General features: G+C 41.5%; 1 protein-coding gene across 1 annotated transcript in view; it reads right to left on the reverse strand.

The window, feature by feature from the left end:
- Window positions 1-7,908: 7,908 nt before the first annotated feature.
- Window positions 7,909-25,184, reverse strand: part of MAP3K12 (mitogen-activated protein kinase kinase kinase 12) — a 37,827-nt gene continuing 20,551 nt past the window's right edge. The window contains exons 5-13 of the mRNA XM_066593809.1: window positions 21,463-21,621; window positions 20,955-21,063; window positions 17,610-17,719; window positions 16,647-16,763; window positions 13,197-13,322; window positions 12,660-13,092; window positions 11,810-11,880; window positions 9,800-10,073; window positions 7,909-7,983 (exon numbers count right to left, since the gene is read on the reverse strand). Of these exons, the coding sequence (XP_066449906.1) occupies window positions 7,909-7,983; window positions 9,800-10,073; window positions 11,810-11,880; window positions 12,660-13,092; window positions 13,197-13,322; window positions 16,647-16,763; window positions 17,610-17,719; window positions 20,955-21,063; window positions 21,463-21,621 (1,474 nt within the window). The remainder of the gene's footprint in view (window positions 7,984-9,799; window positions 10,074-11,809; window positions 11,881-12,659; window positions 13,093-13,196; window positions 13,323-16,646; window positions 16,764-17,609; window positions 17,720-20,954; window positions 21,064-21,462; window positions 21,622-25,184) is intronic.

Here is a 25,184-nt window from a genome sequence, read left to right on the forward strand (position 1 = left end):
AGACATAACTTTTTAGTTCTGGACACCCACTTAAATAATAATAGACCTGTTGCATCTTAAAATGCATTAAGAACATCTTCCAGAGTGCATTACAAACAAACAAGAGCAGCATTGAGTATAATCTGTACCTGGCCTGTGACATGGTCACTAAGCACAGTTCCATCAGCAAGCATCGAAACCCTGAAATCTAACGACTGCATAGAAAGTAACGGAGTTTCCAGTTCAATGGGAGGACTAGAGAGGTTCAGCTTAAAATCTTCATTTTAGAGTCTATTAATAAAAATAACCGAAGAAGTAGAAGTACAAGGCTGGGGACTGTACAATCATTTAATATGAAGCTTCTTAATAAAATGTTCTATTCATGACTATGTATGTTTCAGTGATACACGGAGGCCGCATAATTAAATGCTATATTACGGTGACAGTAGCTGCCTCTATGGGATCCGGATCCCGTTACTAGCTAGATGATGATATTTGGTGAAATCTTTCATTATAATCTAAATGCATCCAAGTGCTTCCTTCCTCCGTATATAAAAATCAGGACTCACCTATGGCCTACATATATAACTAAATAAGGGAGATGGAATACATCCTCCACAGTGCCACCTATTGAAAGGCAGCATTCCTTCAAGCCAAAGTCAGACCTTCCATACAAGTCTTGTTAAAATAACCAGGAAATAAAAAGATAACGTTTCTGACCCCCATCCCAGGCCTCTCACTAGCAAAGCCAGACTCCTACTGTACACTAATGAGGGGCAAAAACCCTGAAACAGCTGTATGTACATGGAGTCTGGCTTTGCTTTTATTTCCTGGTCATTGTAACAAGACTTGTATGGAAGGTCTGACTTTGGCTTGAAGGAATGTTGCCTTTCAATAGGTGGCACTGTGGAGGATTTATTCCATCTCCCTTATTTGCATATTACCCAGAGGAGCGTGCTTGGCCATTTGAGTCTCCTCACTTAGTTTATAATATAGTTGCTCTCCCTAAGGAGAAAAGATAGCATATATAACTAAGGCATAGCACCTTGAATGTGTCTGCTTTTTCTAGCACCCTTTGCAAAAATTTGCTCTGTAACCAAGTTCCTGCATAAAAGCCTCACGGAGCATCCCGAACCCAAAGAAATCTCTTGAAAATTGTACCCAAAAGTACATTATAATGTGCAAATCTATACCAATTTTTCAGGTAGAACTTTGCAGAGTTTGAATAGAAGAATTTGTCGGCACTTGTTTTTTGAACGAAAGCCAGGAGTGGATCCGGAAGTGTAAAGAAAAAACTTCTATGTCCCTTCTTTATTCTATCCATGCCTGTACTTGGCTCAAAAAATTGCATGCGCCAATCCAGTTCACACCATGCTTCCTCAATCCACCAATGAACGATAACTGGCCATTCACATTGGTCAACTATGGTTATTTAGAAGTGGGCAGACTAAATGAACCATATGGGTTTTTTTCTGCTTCAGTATTCTATGTTACTATGGAACTGTAAACAACTGGGTGTAATAAACCGTTGGCACATTATACGAGGATGAGTCAAAAATTATCCGCACTCTATTATATTAAAACTTCTGTTGGCCACATTGTCTTATCAAATCTTACTGTTGTAGCTAGCTGTCTACCCAGACCAGTGTTTCCCAACTCCAGTCGTCAAGGCACCCCAACAGGTCATGTTTTTTTGATTTCCTCAGTATTGGGGTCCATGAGGTCCATGAGGACTGGAGTTGGGAAACACAGCCCCACTCACTGCTGTACAGGTTTGAATGTGTTATGTCAGTTAATTTGTGACTGCAGTGCAAGAAAAAATGGCTGACCACCTTAGATTTGCACGAAAGAAGAGCAGCATGCAGTGATTTGTTTTTTGTGGTCTGAGGGTGTGTCTGGTGCTAATATGTATCAAAGACTTTATGCATAGTATGGAGAAAGTGTTTGGTTGTAAAGAAGTGTGTATGAATGGACTGAGAAATTCAAAGAAGGAAATGTGAGCCATGGAGAAGGAGTCGCCCATCCACATCCACATCTGATGACAATATTGAAAATTTGGATTAATACACTATGGAAGGTGAAAGTTTCTTAAAAAAAAAAATTGATGGCGAGACATGAATTCTTCACTACAAGCCTGAATCAGCGGTGCATTCGTGGCTCACAACTCAGCCGAAAACATTCTTTAATGAGGAAATACAAAAGCTTGTTGAGAATTGGACAAATTGTATTGAAAAGCAGGAAGATTATGAAAAATAATGTATTTGACTTTTCTGAAAGTTGCTTAAAAAGTTTTTTTGTCTCACCCTCGTAATTCGCCTTCAATCTCTACAGTGCGACAATATTTATTGTGTTATTGCTCTCAATAAGAAAAAACAAAGTAATCTTGCATATATGTTGACCTTGAATGGCTAACAGAAAGAGATGATGTTCCAACAAGCTTTGGAGGCGTCTTGGCCTCTTCATTAGGCTTGACAAATAGGTCAAGGAGCCTCGAAAGCTTGCTGCAACATCATCTCTTTTTGTTAGCCATTAAACGGTATCCTATATGCAAGATTAGTTTGTTCTCTTATTGAGAACAATAACATTTTGTTCTACTGGCTAACGGGGTCCGAAACTTTTTTTTGTTACAAAATTCATTCGATTGTAGAATGATCAGGAACTGTATGTGCCACTAAAAGGAATTTTGGTCCAGTCCACCAGAAAATCTCTTTCTCCTTGGCTGAGTATAATTTCATGTATGGGGGGAAAAAAAGAATCTCAATAAGAGTTTTAATGCAAGGCTGGTTTACAGAGCATAGCACCAATGGGAATTTGTCACAAGATGTCTATTGTACAGAGTGACTTGTAGGACATTTTAAAGGACTTCTAAGACATAAGGTCCATTTCTGTTTATATAAAAGACATGCTTGGAACAATCACAATTTACTTATATTAGCACAAAATAAATCGAAGGCAGTGATCTGTGTGCCTATAACTCTATAGCAGGACATAGTAGGGAGCCACTTGGGGTTAAAGAACAGTTCTGGTACTCATGCATAAATACAGAATTAGGGCTATTTAAGCTCACCTCCTTTTTTATGTTCCAAATATTGGCCTTTGTGCCACTTTCAAAAATTTCTTAAACTGAACAGGTCTACTGCCCAATCTAAGGGAGTTCCTAGACACTGTAACCTCTTCTGATATAAAACTGTCCCCCTATTTGCCCAAAACTTAACCCCTGGTATTGATGAACAAATCTTTGGCTCTGTGAGCTCTAAGTAAAATACTGTTCAAGCAAACCATAGTGAGCATCACGAAACCAGTGTTAGAAACCATTCGATAGTCTGACCAGTTAAGACATGTAGCAAATAATGATCCAATGCCTGTGAACCAGAGGCCACTTGGCATGAGCAAGACTTTACTTCGAGGTCTCTGACTGCTCAACTGAAAAAGCCCTTATTGTGAGTATACTTGCCAAAATAAGCTCTACAAGGTGTAGTAGAGAAATTAGAGTATATTTCTTAGTGCTGTATTTGTGATTTGGTTTTCCATAATGCAGTGATGTAGTTAGAATTTCATTCACCTGGAGCTTGCAACCCTAGCTTGTATCTAAATATACTTACCAAGGTAAAGCGGCTTGTTGGTGACACCCCTGGCACCCAGTACACGTGCCCCGCCAGCCCCCCCCCCCCCCCCCCCCACAAGCTAGCTTCCTGATGATGGAGATAAGGACAGTACGTAATGATGCAAAAGCATGTGCGAATTCTTATAGGACATGATGTCATAGCATGATCCTATCACAAATGACAGTCACCTCTTGCTTTGGTATAGGAGTTCTGCAGTTGACAGATATTGGCTTGTGTATATGATAGCATTCTACAGATCCAGGTGGGTAGCCAAACTGGTCAGGTCATGCAACACGACAGTCACAACAGAGAAGAGATTTACTTGACAAAGAAGCATTTGTTTCAAATGGAACCTGCATAAACTGGTAGAAAGCCCTTTATGTGAAACTGTTCATAAGAAAGCCAACCGATCCATCAGGAAGACTGAATCTCAACGAAATCGCTAATTCGCTATTAGTAGGCTAGATGGTGGAGAATATGGAATACGCACACAATAAGCACGCCCTGACTATGCAGGAGATACAGTATGTACACTTTAACCTTTAAGTATCCTACGTCCCCTGGTATTTGCCGTTTATCCATGGCAGCAAATTTTATTGGATAGGAAAAGGTTGGAACATGACCTATTGTTTAAATTTAGAATTTACGAAGAAAATTTGTGGCGAAAGTTTTATTGATTTTTATCTTTAACCAATTATTAAATAATTGTGTTTTTTTTTATTTTCCATGTTACTAGATATGGTTTAAAAAACATCCTAGCATGCAGTTTTCACTCTGGCCATTAAGGGTAATAATAGTCTGACACTATTTCTATATAACAGTCTCATGGACCATAGAAACAACAGACTGGAGGCGACTCATTGACTTCTAGCGCGTTCTTGTTTTTACAGTGTACTCACTGCAGGAAAAATGACATAAGTTAATGCCATGGGTCAGTCCAATTACAAGATACCAAATTTATTTAGTTTTTTTTTTTTTTGCTATACTACTTTTAATAGTTAGAATATATATTTTTTTAGATCATTTTCTGTTGCCATCTTCTGACTGCCGTAATAATAAGGGCTGCGTTCTTATAGGGTTAAACACACATAGTGACATGGAAAGTAAAACAGATACACCCGAAATGAAAAAAAAACAAAAAACAGTTTAACCCTTAATTAATATCACGGTGTCTCTCAGACACCTGCCCATCTTTGTTACCTTTTAAGAGACACCACAATAGTACTTAAATGCACTTTAGTGGGCTAAGCTGCATTACCACACACAACCTTATGGACAAGGGTGGCGCTGTGTTTGAAAGAAAGCAGCCATGTTTGTTTGTTTTTTTCAATCCTGGACAACCCCTTAAAGAGTTAACATAAAAACTTGATTTTTACACAATAAATTTAAACAATAGGTCACTTCCTGATGACACATTCCCTTTAAGGAACCTTTAAAAAAGGGTCATATTTTACAATAACTACATGTCATAGTCAGGATGTATTTCCTATCCCAAGAAATACTGTTTCAATTCACGTTGTGCTACCTGTTCCTATTCCTTTGGGATTAGATAAACCCATGTGAATGTTACACCTTTCCATAGTTTATCCACATTCATAGGAGGTCCAAGCCATTTAAAGTAGTAGTAACTCCTTACTATCAATCTCATTGAACCTTCTCGGTAGTACTACCCTTAGAAGCAGTAGTGACACCTATAGTACATTGTGCTGCCGCATAGAAGCCTTCTGCAAAGCAGCTCACAATAGAAGAGCTTAGTTACTAAAGGTACAACAGCTTTTCTGATACAGAGCTTCAGATCACAGGATACAGTTCTGAAATGTGTACAGCTGCCACTAGGGGGAGCTTCCTTCATAGCGTTTGTATATTGAACTCAATAAAGCTGGGTTCCCATTTGTCTGGCCATCAGGTTTTTCTTTCCTACTGATGTGGTTGGGAAATGTCAATGGAAATCTGATGCCAAAACAAATCGCATAGTTTTCTATAGGATCGCTTATGGCATCTGGCCCAATAGATGAAATGCCGTATATCTTTGTTATATCTACATTGCATGTAGCATTTGTCTGTCCAGCTATGGACCAGTGATAAAAATGGCATCAGTTGTGTCCAGCCTAGGCATAAAACAAGGGACATAACTAATGTAAGTGCATCCAGTCTAATCAAACAGTATGCAGTAAGATACTAAGTAACCCTTAGGATGTCGGAAATGCTATGGAACAGTTAGACTCGCTGTGGGAAGCCTGAAGTGAATGCGCCATATGTGAAGGTACCTTTAAGGGCCTTAATGTTTGTTTCACCGATCATTGGGATGTGTAAAATGCAAATGATCCACTGATGAATGAAAAACACTCATGCGTTGGCTGGTCATCTTGTTTAAGTTGCACAAAAAAATTCTTGTTATCGGCAGCACATCTCCCCGAATGAACAGTGGATATGCTGCCGATAATGAGAATACTGTAATGGAGAAGAAGGATAGTATTAACTATCATTCATCTCCAATACAGCCGGCATTGGACTATATAAAGGCCATTTAAAAGACTACCGATCTTGGTGATCAGCGCCGGTTTAAAGCTTGCATTGGCCTATGTTAACGGGCTGTTTGTAATGACTGCAGGCTGCCTGAACTTTAAAGTTATATAGCGCTACGTGGGACGGTCATCCGCTGCCGGAAGGAGCCAAAAACAGCCAACAGAGCAGTGAAAGTGCAAGTACTCTTTAACCCTTTGCAATTTAATTTTGGATTCTGGGTTTCCTAGGGGGCTTTCTCTTTCTGCCATTATACAACAGCACCATCTACTGGCTAGAGCCAATACTGCGGTATGGGAAATGCTGGAGAGGCCCCCCCCCCCCCCCCGACAACAGAGTGGCCAGTAATATACAGTAAGAATACCCTGCCGGATGTCTTCCGACATCGGAGCTGTACAGCCTTCAATAAGAATGTCTTTAGATGTCAGACAGTGGATTGGAAAGGGTTAAAAGTGATGTGGAATTTAGTGCAGATTGCAAATTCCACTAGTAAAATCCAAACAGCAACCCGCTACAAACTTTGGAGCACTTCAAAAATGTATCCATGCTTCCATGCCCCATAATTGTGTAGACAGAAATGTAAACCAAGGAATTAAATTCTGCTCTGCCCATTGACTCGACTTGCCTTTAGTAACTAAGCTCCAACCATTACATGTTAAACCTAAACACCATTAAATTGCAGTGCATATTGACTGCGGAGAACGAAATTCTAGGATTCCTGTCCATCTCTAGAGACCCTGAAATTGTGAAACTGTACCATGCAGTCTCAGCATTTAAATGTACACTATTCAACCCATAAGGAGGGGATTTAAAGGACCACTAATCCTAAAAATACAGGTTACTTACTATTATAAATCATCCAATAACATTCACAATTGTAGATCTTTGAGAACTCAACAAGGAAGAAGATCGTGCCATTTATGCTTCCTTGGACCCATCAGAGAAAAAGTATGAGGGCCATGCACAAAACATATCATTAGTAAAGGTTAATATGTCATTTGTGGATCAGCCCATACGAATTAGACCCTAGTTGACTTTCGCTAGACCTTTAAGACCCATTATTGTGTTGAAGCTTGGGCCGACTGGTGGAGCATCTGGTACTTCTGATACGTAAATGTATACAATCACAATGATATGTTTGTTGATGGTATTCGTAGTTCTTGACTTTGAAATTTAGATATCAAGTTGCTTTATGCGAAGGAACCACAAGAAAAATATACAGATGTCCATTCATGTCTTGCAGAATGTAGGATAATGGTAGTAATTTGGGTTGGTTTCCATTTTTTTAATACTCTAAACCAAAGTTCTCCACAATTTGTGAATGCTATAAGATGAAACTCCTTTTGGATCACCTTGTATTTTAGGGGTAGTTAGTGGTGCTTTAAGCCAAGTTACACAGTGAATGAACCACTTCAGCTTGCACAGTGACATTCTAAAGACCTGATGTGGTTCAATGAGGACCGGAGGTAATTTGTGAGATTATACCACACCACCCCCTGCAGGTGTTTGCAGAAAGGAGGCAATTACTTCATTCTGTGCCCTTTAACTTTTCATCTGCCAGTATGAAACAGACAGGATTAAAACATAAGAGTCTATTTCTCTAATATTTCCAGTGCATCCAAAACCTTGATCCCCTGCTAAGTGAGCGGAGACTGTGTGTGTTGTCGTTGGGTGTGAGAGGTCGGGAAGTATAGGTCTGGGGTGTGGCTCAGTCTATTCACATATTATGTATTATATTTATAGATTATATTTATATAAATATTTCCTCTATATACAGTCAGGAGGTATCTTTACTCGGGCATCATGAAGTCGTTGCAGCCAGCGAATGGTCAAGTTCGGTGCTGTCACAGTCGGAGTCATCGTACAGACCGACATTCTGTAAATAGAAAAACAAGTTTTTTTTAAATTGTATACTTCTCATTATTTATTACGTTTACGGTAAGTCATTGTATGCAATAATTGTTGTTAATGGATCATTTACATAAAGGTCAAACTCAACATCCATTGGTTATTCATGCATAGTACAGAGCGAAGCATAATATAATCTTGACTTCATTATGAACCATTGTAGCAAGTAGTCTCTCGTAGTTCTCCATTGTGGTGGGAAAATATTTGAGTATTGTTTGCATTCAAGCCTAGATATTTTCATATTGGAGAGCAAAGGGACTATTAGGGTCATGGGCGTAAGTAAAGGAGGTGCGGAGGGTGCGGTCGCAACAGACCCAGGCGCCATAAAGTCTCTCTTTCCCATATTGCAAACCAATACTATCAATGAAGCTTTGTAGTTGAGGGCCCAGTTCCAGACTTTGCACTAGGGGCCCAGCAGCTTCAAGTTATGCCTCTGATTAGGGTAGTTTCATACATGGTGTTTTTTGAAAAACTGCAGCGGCTTTTCTGGCAGTTTTTATGTAGGTTCTTGAGCCAAAGCAAGAAGTGGATTCAAAAAGAATGGGAAATATAAAGGAAGGACTTTAACCCGTTCCAATCCAATTTGTATCTTGGTCTTCCTAGGGGGCTTACTCTCTTTCTGCCATTATCGAACGGCTCTATCTGCTGGCTAAAGCCAGTATTGCATGAGGGGACACATTGGATCGGCTCCGACAGCAGAGAGGCTGGTAATATACAGTAAGAGAACCCCGACGGAAGTTTTCCAACATCGGAGCTGTACAGTCTTAAATCATAATGTCTTTAGACGTCAGACAGTGGATTGGAAAGAGTTAACTTCTCCTTCCTGCTGGATTAATTTCTGGCGTTGGCTCAAAAAAACTGCATTAAAAACTGCAGTTGGAGTTTTTTCCAAAAATGCTATGATTATTATAGACACTCTTAAGGTGCCCATGCACCTTCAACAACTTCTAGCCAAGTGTTCCTACGTTCAGGGAGGTAAGCTACAGCCACGCAGTTTTGGCAGTAGCTTATCACAGAGTAACACAACAATTTGTTGTTGAAATTCAAGTCCTCGATCCAATTTCCTCCCAACAACTGTTGGTGGAAAGTTGAGCAGCCCCCATATACATTGTCCAGCCCAGGACCAATCAATGGGTTCAAATGACTAAACGCTAATATGTATACGGGCCTTTACAATTGGAAATTTATACTAATAAACAGGAAGAAAGAGATACATATTCAAACAGTGTAATGTGGTACAAGGCATCATGGTCCTAATTTTTTGGACTATGAAAAAGGTATTTAATGCAATGTAGCTGTAAAATAATGTTTAAAAAATACCCATACCAACTGATTTTGACAGGGAAATAGTCTTCAGCAGCCCTCCACTGAACAGTGAAGTGCAATAGGTCCACAGTGGTGGGGTTATACACTAAGCAAAAGTTTGCTATGGATATGAGATAAGAGATAACTGTCAATTGCCCCTTTAAATAGCTCAATGGGCAAGTAACTTGCAAGGTAATAAAGCACTAAGCAATCTCCACAAATCTCTGACATCGCTTATCTCAAGGGGGAAACGAGGACATCCGATAGTTTGCAAGTCACCAAAGACATGTCCACCCTAAAAACACCCTTGTTAAGGCCAGTTCTGTCTTCCTCTAGTTTTTTCTTTCTTCTCTTTATTTCAAAAATGTGGCTAAACACTTAATGAGAAATGGTAGAAGATGCTTATGTCCTGTCTATAGGCATGGGCTATGTACGCATGTATACTGATATGGGTACGTAAAAGCAGATTCATATCTCACCTCTCCTGCGGTTTGTTCATTGCTGAGCTGAGATTTCACCTTCTGGACAACAGCTTCTTTCTCAGAGAGCCCATCAGACTGGGTCAAAAGATCCAGTGGAGGTTCTGAGCTTTGAGAAACAAGATCTTCAGATCGTTCATCAGGGCGTTCATCTGTATTGGTGCTGAGTACATCTGGAGTGACACTATGGGAGAGATCTGTAGTGTTCCCTTCTTCACCATCTGACAAGTTCTCTGAACTGGGCGACTGATGTTGAGACATCTCTGTCTGCCACCTGCGAAGGAAGGTAACATACAATCAATGACTGTTTTAATGTTCTGTGATCTTATGATGATCACCCAACCTGAAGATTGGCCATTACTTAGGTTGAGGGATCATCGTAAGATTGGTGAAGGTACAAGACATCAAACTGTGTCTCGTTCTACTGCAATTTCAGACTGGTGGAATATTTCCAAAGGACCCCTAAATAGGCTAAGCTACAGGAACAAGTACAACCACACCTGTATGTATGGCACCAAAGCCCCTTCATTGTGCTGATTGGTTTTCAGCCAAAAACATTTATCATCTTTCTACCGGATAGGTGATAGATGTTAGATCAGATGGGTTTGAATGCTGGAACCACCACAGTTTGCTGTAACAGGAGACCCCATTCCCCTAAGCCCCACAGCCAGACACCTGTAGGTAGGAGACGTTCAAATGCGGCGGCGGTCAAAAATGTGCGCTGCCCCTCCATTTAAAGTCTCTGATGGAAATAGCCAAGCACAGCAAGGAACAGGATCTAGAGTGCCCTTTTCAAGCGATCGTGGGGGATTCCAGCAATTAAACCTCCACCAATATAAAACTTATCACCTATTCAATGGATAGATGATAATTGTTTTAGGCTGGATTATACCTTCATTAAAGCAACCCTCCAGTCCTGGACAAACCAAGATGGCTGCACTGCTTCTCTAATTACCGGAAGCACACTGTGTATTACAGTGTTTCCCTGAAAATAAGACCCTGTCTTATATTAATTTTTGCCCCAAAAGAGGCACTAGCTCTCATTTTCAGGGAAGGTCTTATTATCTTTACCTAGTGGGCTCGGTCCAGGCCCCTCCTGCTGCTCTCCACAGCTCCAACGCGCTTCCCGCAGTCCTCATCCGCTCATACAACATCACTTCCTGGTTATGGGATTCATAAATCCCACCTCCAGGAAGCGATAGCTGTGACTGGTTCCTTAACCACTGATCAGCCAATCAATGCAGTGCTGGATGAACCAATGTGATGGCTATAATTGGTTTATTCAGCGCTGCATTAATTGACTGAGCAGCAGTCGAAGAACCAATCAACAGCCATCGCATTGAAGAGGTGGAATTTATGAATTGACTGAGCTGTGGCCAATTACAGCCATTGCATTAGTTCATCCAGCGCTGCACTGATTGACTGAGCAGCAGTCTAAGAACCAATCACAGCCATCGCTTCCTGGAGGTGGGATTTATGAATCCCGTAACTAGGAAGTAAGGATGTATGAATGGCTTGGGACTGCGGGAAGTGCGCCGAACCTCTAGAGAGCAGCGGGAAGGACGTGGACCGAGCCTGCTAGGTAATGTATTTTTTTATGTAGTGTAACTGGGGCTTATTTCAAGCCTCCCTGAAAATTAGACAAGGGCTTATTTTTGGGGTAGGTCTTATTTTCAGGGAACTGGTGTAGTAATGCATTGATAGTCTATGACTATACATGCTGCTGATTGGTTAGAGCTGCTCACATGTGCAGTGCTGACCAATCAAAGTAGTATGTAATGTCTTAGACTACCCAGGCATAGTGTGCATCAGGTAGTCAGAGAAGCAATGTAGCCATCTTCGTTTGTCCAGGACTGGATGGTTGCTTTAACCCTCCAGAGGTGAAAAGGATTTCAAATGCAGCATTGGTGAATCTTCCACTAGCAATTAGATGCTATCTATGGTAGACTGTATTTTGTGCATGAAGTACTCATAGATGTTGCAGTGCAGGTCATCATCTAATAAACTTACCTTTGTCTCCTCTCCAGCTCCAGCTCACTATCCACCTCCCCCTCTTCCTCCTCTGAGGATACACCTCGTTTCTGCAGGACAAGCAGACAAATATGTCTGTTATACATCACACAGTTATAGAATAGTATATTAGATGGCAAAAGTTTCCAATTTCTTCATAACATTGATTACCTTTCACAATGTTAAAGGTTGTCACTACTATATTAAAAACATTTCCGAGGGTGGTTTCACACACACACAAAAAAACTTTTTGCCTTTTTAGAAAAACACCACCGTAGTTTTTGATGCAATTTTTTGAGCCAAAGCCAAGAAGTAGAAGTCCTTCCTTTATATTTTGAATTCCTATTCCATATACTTCTGGCTTTGACTCAAAAAATGCCTGAAAACCTAGCACAAAAACTGCAGCTTTTTCTGAAAAAATGCTGTGTGACACCCTCTTAAGGGCTCCTTCAAATGAGCATATTTCCTCACGGTTTTGCATGTGGAAATACGCTTGCGCAAACCACAGACAACAGAATCCATTGATTTCAATGAGTTCGCTCACATCACTAGTTTTTGCATGCGCATTTCCAATGAGTGAAAAATTTCACAACATGCCTTCTTTTGGCCCCATAGCAGTCTATTGGGGTGCGCAAACTGTGCATGGCCATGCATGAACAGTGGTGTAATTGCGCAGCCACCTGTCAGGTCGCTATAAAGTTTGCAGTTAATTGCAGGGAAGGCATGGCAGCCATTTTGGAGATTGTTTAGGATCATCTCATTTTGGAAGCTCAACCGAGTGGAGATGCTCATAAATTGAGTTAGTTGAGCAGAGGCCGACACTCTGGGGCATCGGAGGATGGCTTCTTACCTGGCTTCTGGTGACAGCTGCTCTGTATAGCATGGCTGCTGGCGTCAAGTGTTGCCCCCCTCTAGATGATCTGCTCCCAGTTGCCCTCCCTGATGGGGATTCTGGGCTTGGCGGTCCAGGTAATGAACGAACTGGAGAGCATTCAGCACTCTGGCTCTCTCTACGAGCCTCTGCTTCCAATGGGGTACATAGCAGGTCTGGACTGGAAGAAGATAAGGGATGTGGGTCACGTGGAGGTGGTTGGCTCTGAGGAGTTGGTTCAGGAGTCACAGCTGCCCTCAAGTTGACCATGTCTTTTGCTTTTCGGTAACGTGGTTTTCCCCGGCGACCTCGTCCTGGAGATGGAGGCAATTTCTGGCAGCCAGTTGGAGTTGATGGAGACAAGACAGAGTCTCCTTTAGGTAGGAGAACTTCAGATTTCAAGATGTCTGGCCTGTAATCAAGAAACCATTTTCTTAGCAGGTAGAAAATATGTACGAGTGTACATTGAAAATGCTTACTCTCACTCAGCAGTGAGTTTCCTGGCTCATACGTTACCTCTTTCCATGTGGAGACAGTTTCTGTGGCACATTTCTTTTTTTAATAAGTTTTTCCACAGTGCTTGATGGCCGAGGCTGTTGGCGCAGAATGGCGGGATATTTCTTCTCAAGGATTTGTTCTCTCCTGCGAGTAGACAAGAACTTGAAAGGTATTCCATAGTTATTGCATACAGAATTTCTAAAATATGTGAGCTTTTCACTTTATTAAGGCTGGATTCAGACGAACATATATCAGCTGGGCTTTCACGCCGAGCCGATATACGGTGTCCTCATTTGCAAGGGGGGAGCCTGGAAGAGCCAGGAGCAGGAACTGAGCTCCCGCCCCCTCTCTGCCTCCTCTCCACCCCCTCTCCGCCCCCCTGCACTATTTGCAATGAAAGGAGGCGGGGCTAAGTTCCGAGAATTATCCCCGCCCCCGTCCCGCCTCTCCCCATTGCAAATAGTGCAGCAGGGCGGAGAGGGGGCGGGAGCTCAGAGCACTGCTCCTGGCTCTTCCAGGCTTCCCCCCTGCAGAGAGAGACGACGTATATCGGCTGGGCGTGAAAACCCAGCCGATATACGTTCGTCTGAATCCAGCCTAAAGCGTACACAACTGGAAATCTATGAACAGCTGCTAAAAACTGCTGAAAATTAAGAAAATGAAATACAGATAGGCTATTGTAGATTTCTTTAATAGTGAATAGAAGTGGAAATTGTATTTCAAATAACAAAATTTCAATGGCTCTACAAAAAGAATATCTTTTTGATTGAAAAGTAACCTTTTTATAGAGCCACACACATTTATCCCATATTATTTTAAGGAACAAATGTGGTAAATATACTGCGCCTGGCCCTGGGCTTTAATCCCTGCTGATAGCAGATGTATGGCGTGGAATTAAAGCCTCTGCTCCTGCAATCAAGCAAGAGCTGGTGGGGCCCTTAGCTGTCAGACACAGACAAGGACCCGGAGGAGAAGTGAGAATTAGTTTTTAACCGCTTCTACCTATTACTTCCAGGCAACATAGTGCTCAATGTGCTCTATGCACTAAAGAATGAAAGTGGAAGTATTATTTCCACTATGCGACCCGGCAATCATGTGACCACCGTCAGACCCTGATTAGCTCTGTTGGTAACTGATGTCACTACAGGGGGATGTTTTCCCCTGTAACTGGGGCTCCTATGGATGCCACAGCGACAGTGGAAAAGTGTGTGATTTTAGAGAAATACAATGTGAATGAACCCCAGAGGTCTTATATAATGTCATGGGGGACATAGATGGTAAAAAGAAATAGTTACAAAAATAAGTTAAAAAAAAAATTACAAAATAATATAAATATATACATAAAAAAGAAAATGACCCACGGCTGACGCCAACCAAAATCATCACTGTAAGCACTCTGTAATCCAAAACTGTACATATTATATATCAAAACGTCCGAAACAAAATAAGGAACGCATTCCCGTACTTTATTTTAGTGTAAAAAAATACAACTATAAATTAAAAAAAAAACGTAAACCTACGTAAATAAAATATTAAAAATAGCCCTATATGTCACGGAAAAAAACCCAGCAAAAATAATTTTGATAGCGGAAGGAAAAAAAATAGGGCAGTAAAACCACCACATGGGTAAAATCCCTAAATTATCTCGTCCTTTAGGCTGAAAACAGCCTAGTCCTCGGGTAATATCCATGTACTTAATCAGATATTCAGCAATGATTTCTACAATTTTTTCAGTAGAAAAGTATCCTATTGATAACACTAATAATTAGCACTATTAAAAGCGCCCACGGCCCGACACAGGAAGTTCTCTGTAACTGTTATACATAGTGAGGTCTATAAATATGTGGGCCTACATCATGTTCTGGTAGCTGTCTACCGCAGTGTATAGGTACTGGCATTAAAGGGGTTTTCCAATATACTAACAATGGTGGCAGTGGAGGGGGGGGGGGGGTAATTGTGATACAAATTTTAAAAAAACTCTTTGCTTGCCTTGCTGCTCCCCCGCTGCCCCTCCGGTGCCTTGTTTACTTGCTCCTGCAGCGGTCATGTATGTGGTTTGCTGACTAAACTGCTGCAGGAAATAGGAGGCTGGACAGGGACATCATTGGTCACGTCCTGTAAGCCTATCAGGAGCTTCTACTATACATTAGAAGCTTATGTGACAGGTTTCCGTATTTTCTGGCCCGATGATGTCTCCTATCAGATGCTGTGGTATTGGATCACAAAATGTTAGTCCGGCACCACAGTGACTATACTGATTTTATACAATTTTGAACACTGGGGACCCAAAACTATATAAAAAAAAAACTCGGAAAACCTCTTTAAATTATGACTATGATCTTAAAGTGAAAGGTTTAAAATGAGGGTATTTATATCCATATTGGGTGAACATGTCTCTTCTAAGACCATGCTTTTAAATTGCCTCATTCACATGGACAATTTCAGTCAGTGAGAAATGCAGCATTTTCACTATACATGTGAAGTTTTGATGCATATGTGCTTTTTTTACATCTGCGTTTCATCTCTATTACTGCATTTTTCAAGTGCGAAGAAAAAAAAAGCAAGAATGTTTAATTGATGTCACTTTTTCCCCCCACTGTCTTATGGCAACATGCATAAGAAACACACTGAGTACATTTGTTTTCACTGCGCTTTTTTTTACACGCTCATAGACTTTCATGGGTAATTTTGGTCCATAGTACGAAGCAAAACAGGACATGCCACGACAAAATATGTATGTAAAAAATGCACATCTGAATACACTAATTTAATTCAATGGGTCCATATTCAGGGCTTATTCACATGGGCATATGTGTTTATATTCGCCCACCAGCAACGTAAAAATGCATGAACAGGCACACAAATCTAACGTTTGTGCTCCCGTTCAGATGGCACGGGCCTGGAGCATATACGCCAAACCCGCAATGCCGTTGGGCGGGGGGAGACAGTTTAGCTCTGCAAGGGAAGGGGGCAGGCTTTCTGCAAGGGAAGGGGGCGGGACGGGACAGGAGTTAGTGTGCTAAGCAAGCCAGCAATGGGAGGAGGCGGGATGTGGTGGAAGCCTAGCAACTAGCTCAAGCCCTGTTCTGCCCCCTCCCATTGAAAGAGACGGCAAGGGGCGGAGAGGAGGAGGCAAGGAGGTGGGAGTTTAGCAGTCCCGCTGCTAAACTCCCTCCCACCTCCCTTCTCCAGCAGCTGTCATGGGCTCTCATAGGAGTCTATGCAGCCGCCGCTGGCGTAAGATCGCACTATCTTGGCCAGCCGGGCGCTCTTATGCCGCGGGAATACACCCATGTGAACGGTAAACCAATACATCAGAGGGACAGCGTATATCGGTTGGCCGTAAAGCCCGGCCAATATAAGCTCGTGAATCCAGCCTCAGTCCAAACAAAATACGGACTGAATATAGACAGTAAATACACCCGTGTAAATACTTCCTAAAATATAGTCGCTATGTTTGTTACTCACCTTAGCAACTCTCTCTCCTTTAACTCCAGCTGAAGCATGAGTGAATTCAGTTCCACATACAATGTATTTGCTCTTTGTAACTTGCGCTCATAGTGTTCTCGGATATCCAGGGCATGTCTGTAAAAAAAAAAAAAGTGAACAAGTAAATTCACCACCCAAATAGCAACTTTGATTTCCTTTGCATTGAGCCTAAAACTTTTTTGGACAGGTAAAATCTTCCAGTAACCTAATTTAAAAGTCTAAAATTCACGCAAAACTTGACAATTGAATGAAATTAAGGCACATTTACACGCAAAGATACTCTATCAAATGAATGTAAGATTGAAAGATTTTGTGACCTATTTGCATAAAGTGTTAATGGCCATTACCACTCTGTCATCTTCATTTGCATATAAAAGGGCCTCCAGGAGCTGTTTCCAGAGTCCAGCATGTGATTAATCCCATGTGCACACAGCTGTATTGTTCTCTTCCAGGCTGGCGGCAGATTACAATGTTATCTGCCAGCTCCCATGGAGATAACAGCATGCGGTCTATTGAGAGATACTTTATCTCTCACTAGCTGAATGTTGGATTTTAAATTCACTTTAAAATTAGAGTTCAAATGAAAAGTGCACGATGCCCGCATTTACATGTAACGATTATCGCTCATTTTCGGTCTTTTGAACGAATTCTGAGCGATAATAGTTACATGTAAATGGGCCTTTAGGTACAATCTTTGTTGTTATCTTGCAACATGCAGGATGATAGATCAAGGAAATAAGGTCTAATGGGTTATTTTTTAATGCAACCTCTAAGAAATAGACCCCAGTAGCAGGCCATTGCCCCAAAGTCAACTCCAATTAGGGCTTTCTTCTACGGGGCCCCGTTGTATTAGTAGCCATTACTGTGTCAGGGCCTGAATACACCAGAGGTCTCCGCTTGTGTGTAGGTCTTTAATTTGGTGTTAGTCATTCCAGGTCTTACCGGAGCTCGTCACGGCGTCGTGATATCAACTCTTCTTCCAGACGCTGTAAACAGGTCCCTTCTGATTTTATTTTCTCAAAATGAAGCCGCACTTCTTCCCGCCACTCCGCCTGAGTCAGATGCAAAGAAATGTTTGATTATCGAAGCTATAGCATAGCAATGAGTGTTACTGCAATCTGTTTACACTTTGATTACTTTCTCTCATTTTGGGGGTTTTCATACTTTCATACTTTAGATCCACACACAGGTCCGTTCACTGTAAATTATTGGTTTATAAACACTGATGAGGTTGGGCTCCATTGCAACTTTATCCCTAAAGTTTCAAAGTGGCTTAAAGAAAGTGGAATGCAGTTGACTAAAACTTTTATGTCACCCAATAGCTGCACACTCAAAATGTAGCACTATATAATGGCCATTGAAATCAATAGATACCCATGTAATACACTGTTTAGCTTCACAGGACTGGGAAAACTGCTAAGTAGCACTAGGTGACCACCGAGCCTGGGGGCTGCATGTTTGATAGGGGCAACATTATGTTTGATTCTGAAGTTGCATTAATAGTTTGCAGCGTTGCATTACTGCCTTATGCTTATCTCCATACCTGTCAGCTCCACCACCCAACACTCATCATCAGTCACCCTTATCAATTAGTCCAGCTTTGGAGTTCAACACTGGGCTGCTGTTGGTCATTGCATCAGGCAGGGGTAGAGAGAGCACCAAGTGGGACAGTGGACTTACTGGAAGTAGATGGAACATTACTATGGTGTCCTGGCCTGGCCAATGAGCACTTTGCCTTTCCCATTGGACAGTGAGTGCAGTAATAAATGTTTCCATTAGGAAAAAAGTGCTAGTTGACTATTATTGGTGCTTTCAGCAGATTCAGCATTCATACAGATGTTTGGCCTGGGAGTCCTGGCTGCAGCTTTAATCTGACTGACTGAGAGGTGAGAGAAACGAAGCGCAGGGAATGACATGTGGTGGCACAAAGGAAGAGGGGGACATAGGATTTGTGGAAACAAGTCATGGCACAAAGGGAAAGGGGGCACAGGAGGTGACAAGTGCTAGTACAAGAGAAGGTACAGGGAAAGAGAGGAGGCGCAATATTCTGGATTACATTTGCTTCTAAAATCTCTTTTATTAAGGTTGCTTCAAATTATTTTTTATGGGAGGGTCACCATTGACTTCACCTGCCTAAAGGACCAAACTACCCGCCATGACTCAGGAGCAACAACCACTCTACACAGCCACTCTCCACTCAGCCTAACCGGACCAGGGGAACACCTCTAGGACATCTGACTGCCTTAATATGCAAGAAAGGACAACAGACTATTTAAATATAAATTTCCATTGTCATCAAAAATGGGATTTAAAACACTATTAAACCAAGGCCCAGGGCATAACAATAGGGTTATACTAACACCATTGTCACTTCTTAAGGCCCATTTACACACATAGATAACCTTTCAAAAGATTGAATGATCAGCGATAGTTTTGCGTAAAGTACTAATAGGCACTAATTGCTATTAGCACTTTATCAGCTTCATTTGCAAGCAAAAGAGCTTCCAGGACCTGTTGCAGAACTTATCAGGAGGTCTGAGCTCTGCAATTAGCTCCATTGTTCAGCCAGGGGCTACTAAGAGAAAGCAATGTAATCTCTAGCTCCCCGTGGAGAATTCAGCACCATGGACAACAGACACAGCCTGTGGTCCTGCTTATCAGCTGTTCTGCTGAACAATGGTTTTCAAGCAGAACTGAAAACCGTTGTTCAGCAGATAACTGAAAGATGGGCACATGGGCAAACGATGCCCGACACTCGTCCCTGTATTTTCTCGCCCCCGTGCTCCTGCATGGGAGCTAGCAGAGCTGGAGGGTTCATGGAGTAGCCAGCAGGGGGGCGGGGAAGTGCAGGAGCTTTTTCTCCTCTCGCTCCCCCGCCCCTCTCCATTGCCATAACACAGCGGCCGTTCAGTACTGGTCTATATATTTCAAATCAAGCACTGGACTATATTAACGCTGAGCCTGAAACTATGTTAAAGTCAAGGTTGGGATTTGTGAAGACTAGTGATGAGTGAACTTTTGAAAAGTTCGAGATGGCTGGTTCTCGAATTTCAGCACAAAGTCCAGTTCGCTTCTGAATTAGCTCAAACCAAACCCGAACTTTACCAATACACCTAAAACTGGCGTATAACACTGTGTAACAGCCATAAAAGTCCTGTACAACTCTTAGTTCAACAAGGAGTGTATCTAAGTACTATTTGAGCTGTTTTAAGGAAGAAAAAGAAAGAAGAAAAAGAAAAAAGAAAACAGGAGAAGGTAAAAGTAGAAAACAAAGGAAAACAAAGACAAAGGAAGAAGAAGAAGAATGAAAGAGAGGAAGGGCTAAAAAATATTTTTGCCTTTTTCTTTCTTTTACCTTCTTTTTTCTTCTTTGTACTTCTTTTAGCTTCTTTTTTGTACTCCTTTTCTTCTTTTAGCTTTGTCTGCTTTTTCCTTATTTTTTTAGTTTCTTGTTTTTTTTAGTTTTTTTTTACTTCTGTCTTCTTTTACCTTCTTGTTTTTTCTTCTTCTTTTTACTTCTTTGTTTTTTTACCTTTGTCTTCTTCTTCCTCTATCTGTTTTCTTCTTTTATCTTTTTCAACCTTTTTCCTCTTCGTTCTTTTCCTTTTCCTTGCTCATTCTTTTTCTTTCTCCTTCTTCTTCATCCTTTCCTCCTTCCACTTCTTTTACCGAGTTAAACCGAGATGAACCACCTGAAGTTCGCATTCTCACCCAATCAAGCTTTTAGCAAAGTTTGACCTGAAACAGGGCTTAACTGTTTCAGTTCACTCAACACTAGCGAAGACCACCAGAATTACCTCAATGATTAAAGTCATTTCTGTAAAAATGGGTGTCTGGATCTCATAGGAGAACAACGGATTGGGACATTTTTAAGAGCTCTTCTATCCAGGCTCTATTACTAGTAATGGTTGGTCTTCAGATCTCCAGGTATACATTATAAAATGTATACCTCTAGATTTGGAGCAAATAGTGTATACAATGTTTAGCAGAAGCCATAATTATGATTAAAATACAAGTAGGGATCTTAGTGGTGCAAATTTATACAATTGAGAGCATTTTAGCAACTACTATATTTATACATAGAGCAGCATAAAAAGCAAAGCCCATTAAGACGACGAACATGCAATTAGGGACCTCTGTGGTGACTGCCTGAATAATGCATAACAAGCTTTACATTTTCTCTGCTCTCTTCTGATTTTTTCTGACTCTAATCCTTTTATACACTGCCCACCATCACCCTCGTTCTTGCACTGCGCACGGATCACTCTAGATTAACTATTCACTCACCTGAGATTGGAAGTACGTTTCCTGCGGGGTGGATAACACATCGGCAGATGCAATATCTAGGTGCAGCAGAATTTGCCTAAATGAAGGCCGATTCCTTGGTTTGCTGTTCCTAAGAGAGAGCAGATTGAAAAAGTTGAGAAAAAAAAGCCAAAATATATTTATCAAAAATTCTCACTTTTATGTCGTCCACACTTATTAAGATCCCAAAGCAACAAGCAACACTTCCGAAGGGCTGGGTGAAATAAGATCAGAGAAACTTGATTCCGTTTGTGGGCATTGTAGTAATTGTTATGAATGCAGAAGACTTAATTAATACCCCTGTGTAACAATTAATGTTCATGGGTATGGAATAATATTTTATTTATGGCATGGAATTCTCTCTCTCTATATGAAAGGATATTACGCTACTTCACAATATATACAGGGGGCAATAAGCTCTTCATCAGGACTAGTAGACTCTCTAATATATACATATAAATAATAGCAATTTTTCATATTCGGCACTAACCAGCACTGTCGTAGTAGAAGCTTAAATCCATCAGGACAACTTGATGGTACTGGAAGATGCAGACTATTGCTGCCAACACCCCAAATGATAGCTGAGGAATCCACATCTTTATAGGGTATCTCCCCCGTTAGTAGTTCCCAAAGAACCACACCAAAAGACCTAAAAGTAAGGCAGAGAAAGAACAAACACAGTTCCTTATCCAGACAGTACACATCAATAGTTCAAGTAAAAGTATTGCTAAAAACAGATATGAAAGCATGCTGGTTATAGCATGTAATAACTCAATGCTCATAATACTAAACCTAAAGGAGGAAATACAGTCAAAATGATCGAATACAGCAAAAATACAAGTGAGAAGATCATTTTGATGAAGTCTTGTATCTCATACAGTCACTGTCTAGAAACCGGATTTATGAATTGGCCAGTTAATGCTGCAGCTCACACAATTCATAAATCCCGCCTCCACAACGTGATGGCTGTGATTGGCTGTGAGGCGCTACATTGATTGGCTCTCAAGTGCTGCTCAGCCAATCAAAACCATAGCTTCCTGGATGCGGGATTTATGAATCCCATAAAGAGGAAGCGGTCTACTGTGGGCAGCCGAGGACTGCAGGAAGCCTGCTAGATCTCCAGAGAGCAGTGAGAAGGACAGGGACCGAGCCTGCTAGGTAAACATTGCTTTTTTTATGTAACGCAGCTGGGGCTTATTTTTGAGGTAGGGCTTATATTTCAAGCCTCCTTGAAAATTTCCCAAACTCACGGTTGTGGTTATATTTGGGAAAACACAGTAGTCGAGTGCCATTGCTGTCTAAGAGAAACAGAAAGGCATGATTCTAAAAGAATGCCAAAATTGCATCACTGAACAGTAGAAAAACATCCCCTGGTTAGATGTCTCCAGATTTCTATTGCATCCTGCTAATGGCAGGGTCAGAATTTGGTGCAAGCAGCATGAATCGATGAATACTTCCTGTCAACTGTTGAGACCAACAACCAGTAAGTCCATCTAATTTGTGACAACTACAAGGAAGTTATCTTGTCCACAGGGGCCAATATTCCTACAGAACGATTTCAACACCTAGTGGAATCCATGCCATGATGAACTGCTGCAGTTCCGAAAGACCAAAAAAGGTTCAAAGTGCTACTAGATGGGAATCTCTAATAAATCTTGTCTGGACAATGTAGATAGTGGAGCTATGGGTAATAAAGTGGTGATCATGCGGGCAAATATTTTTTTTGATCTTCCAGTTAATAATCTGGTTATAGAAGATGACAAACAATCTTTCTCAGATAGGGAACAATAGAATAATTCAACTCCATATATAATGCAACAGCAAGCGGGAGCGACTCTTCCTCACCGCCTATTGTGTCCCGGCAGTGCTGTATTCTCCGTGCTGTCGGACCGGCTCCATACGACATATTATCACATACATTTTATTAAAGGAAGTTTCTTTTATTGAAAATCAGATCCCCGTAATTCTATTATATAAATCGCACTAAATTCATTCCTGAGCCTAATGCGAGCCGGTGGTTCATCTTCTCTACATCTGTTAGTTCTTCTTATACCTTGTAAGGAAAAGTGGTTCAATAAGTCAAGGTTGGGAAATGGATTATCATTTATGATCTCACCAGCGGAGAAGCTACAGGGAAAATCCTTGCAGAGCGCTTTGAGTGACTTTGTGTGACATACAACCCATTAGAGTAACAAAGGATATGTGCTCAATGATTCTTCTCCCTCGTGCGGGGTCAGTAGGACAGATCTCCGGGGGACAGGGAAGATGCAGCTGTTCTATGGATTTACTACTTGCTTTTAGTGTTACCCATAACCTCCAAGCTGAATGCAGGCAGACATGTTGGGATGCAACGATTTCATGTCTGGAAACCTTCCGTACGCATTAAATGACACCGTTTCAGGCGAAAAATGGACAAGAGTCCATGTCAGGAAAGACAGTTCACTCCAACATCTTTAAGACGACACTGGAGCTGCTTATGTATCCTGATTTGATGAGTTCAGCGAGAGACTTAACGACTTATGACTGCAGCACTCCTAAAATGAATGCCTATGTATTCAGCAGTCTAAAGAAGGGAATTGGATGATTAATTCCAATCATTGTATGTAGATACAACAGATTAGATACTTTACATCAAAATGAGTAGGAGCCCAGCTGTTATCTGCATTTCAATGAAACTCTAGAGTCTTTAAAGCGAATGGGTCATCAGAAAATAACCTATTGTATAAATCGCATTTTTGTGTTAAACATATATATTTTTTTAATTTTTAATTTTTGGTAACAATTAGAGATGAGCGAATATACTCGTTTCAAGTAATTATTCGATCGAGCACCGCGATTTTCGAGTACTTCCGTACTCGGGTGAAAAGATTCGGGGGGCGCTGGGGGGGCGGGGGGAGGCGTGGCGGAGCGGGGGGTAGCAGCGGGGAACAGGGGGGAGCCCTCTCTCTCTCCCTCTCCCCCCACTCCCCGCTGCAACCCCCCCACTCACCCACGGCGCCCCCCGAATCTTTTCGCCCGAGTACGGAAGTACTTGAAAATCGTGGTACTCGGGCGAAAAAGGGGCGTGGCTGAGTAGGTTCGCTCATCTCTAGTAACAATCTATATAAAAAATCCTGAAATGCTGCATTTTCACTCTGACCACACTGTCTAATACTAGTCTGTCACTTGTAGAGAAAACTTTGCAGCAATCATCTTCCTAACATCACAGGCAGGATTACACTAAAAGGTGACACCTATATGTAGATAACATAGAATCCACTATTTCCGAAAGGTATTAGCTGTGACTTTTTACTCCCCTCCCTGCAAAATGATCCCTGCAAAGGTCACAGAACATGTTTAGAATAGTCTCCCATACAAGTCAATGGGTCCCCTCCTCTCTATCTTGTGAATGGCCCATGAAGCTGCTGCAAATCATATCTCTAAATGCCCCCATAGTCATGTCCAGACAACAGAATCAAACACAATTCTATAATCAGAAATTAAAAACAGATTAGAAAAATGGAAAAAGTTTCAATATCTGGTTTTAATTAATTTAAAAAATGGTGATAAAGTCCCTTTAAAGGGAATCTTTCAACTCCTATGAGCCCTATAGACTAGATTTATAGTTGGAGAACAGCAGGAAAAATAAGTTTTATACTCACATCCCTGGATTTAACATTTCCGCTTAGTTTAGCTCATGGGGCTCATAGCAGGTGACAAATTCCCGGGACAGAAGAGGAGGGGGGTATATTACCTGCAGTTGTTCTCTGCCATCCTTCCAAATTGCAAATTCTTGGTCTTGTTTTTGGCCTTCCAAGATTACTGCTGCGATTTTCTAACTACATAATGCACACTGTGTACTGCACTCTGATTCGCCATTGCTGACCATGTGATCAGTGCCGGCCAATCATAGAGCAGGTATAGTGCATTTGTAGTCTAATACTACCAATGCACTGTGGGGATTAGGTAGTCTGAAGATTGCAGCAGCCATCTTGCACAGCCAAAAACAGGACCAGGAATCCCCAGATTAGAGGATTGGAAGAGAAGAACAACTGCGCCCCCCAGTTCCCTGCTGTCCCAGAGTTTCTTTAAAGGGGTTGTCCCGCGCCGAAACGGGTTTTTTTTTTTTTCAACCCCCCCCCCGTTCGGCGCGAGACAACCCCGATGCAGGGAGGTAAAGAAAGCTCACCGGAGCGCTTACCTGAATCCCCGCGCTCCGGTGACTTCTCTACT

The sequence above is a fragment of the Eleutherodactylus coqui genome, chromosome 1 (genome assembly GCF_035609145.1).
Source record: "Eleutherodactylus coqui strain aEleCoq1 chromosome 1, aEleCoq1.hap1, whole genome shotgun sequence".
Lineage (NCBI taxonomy): Eukaryota > Metazoa > Chordata > Amphibia > Anura > Eleutherodactylidae > Eleutherodactylus > Eleutherodactylus coqui.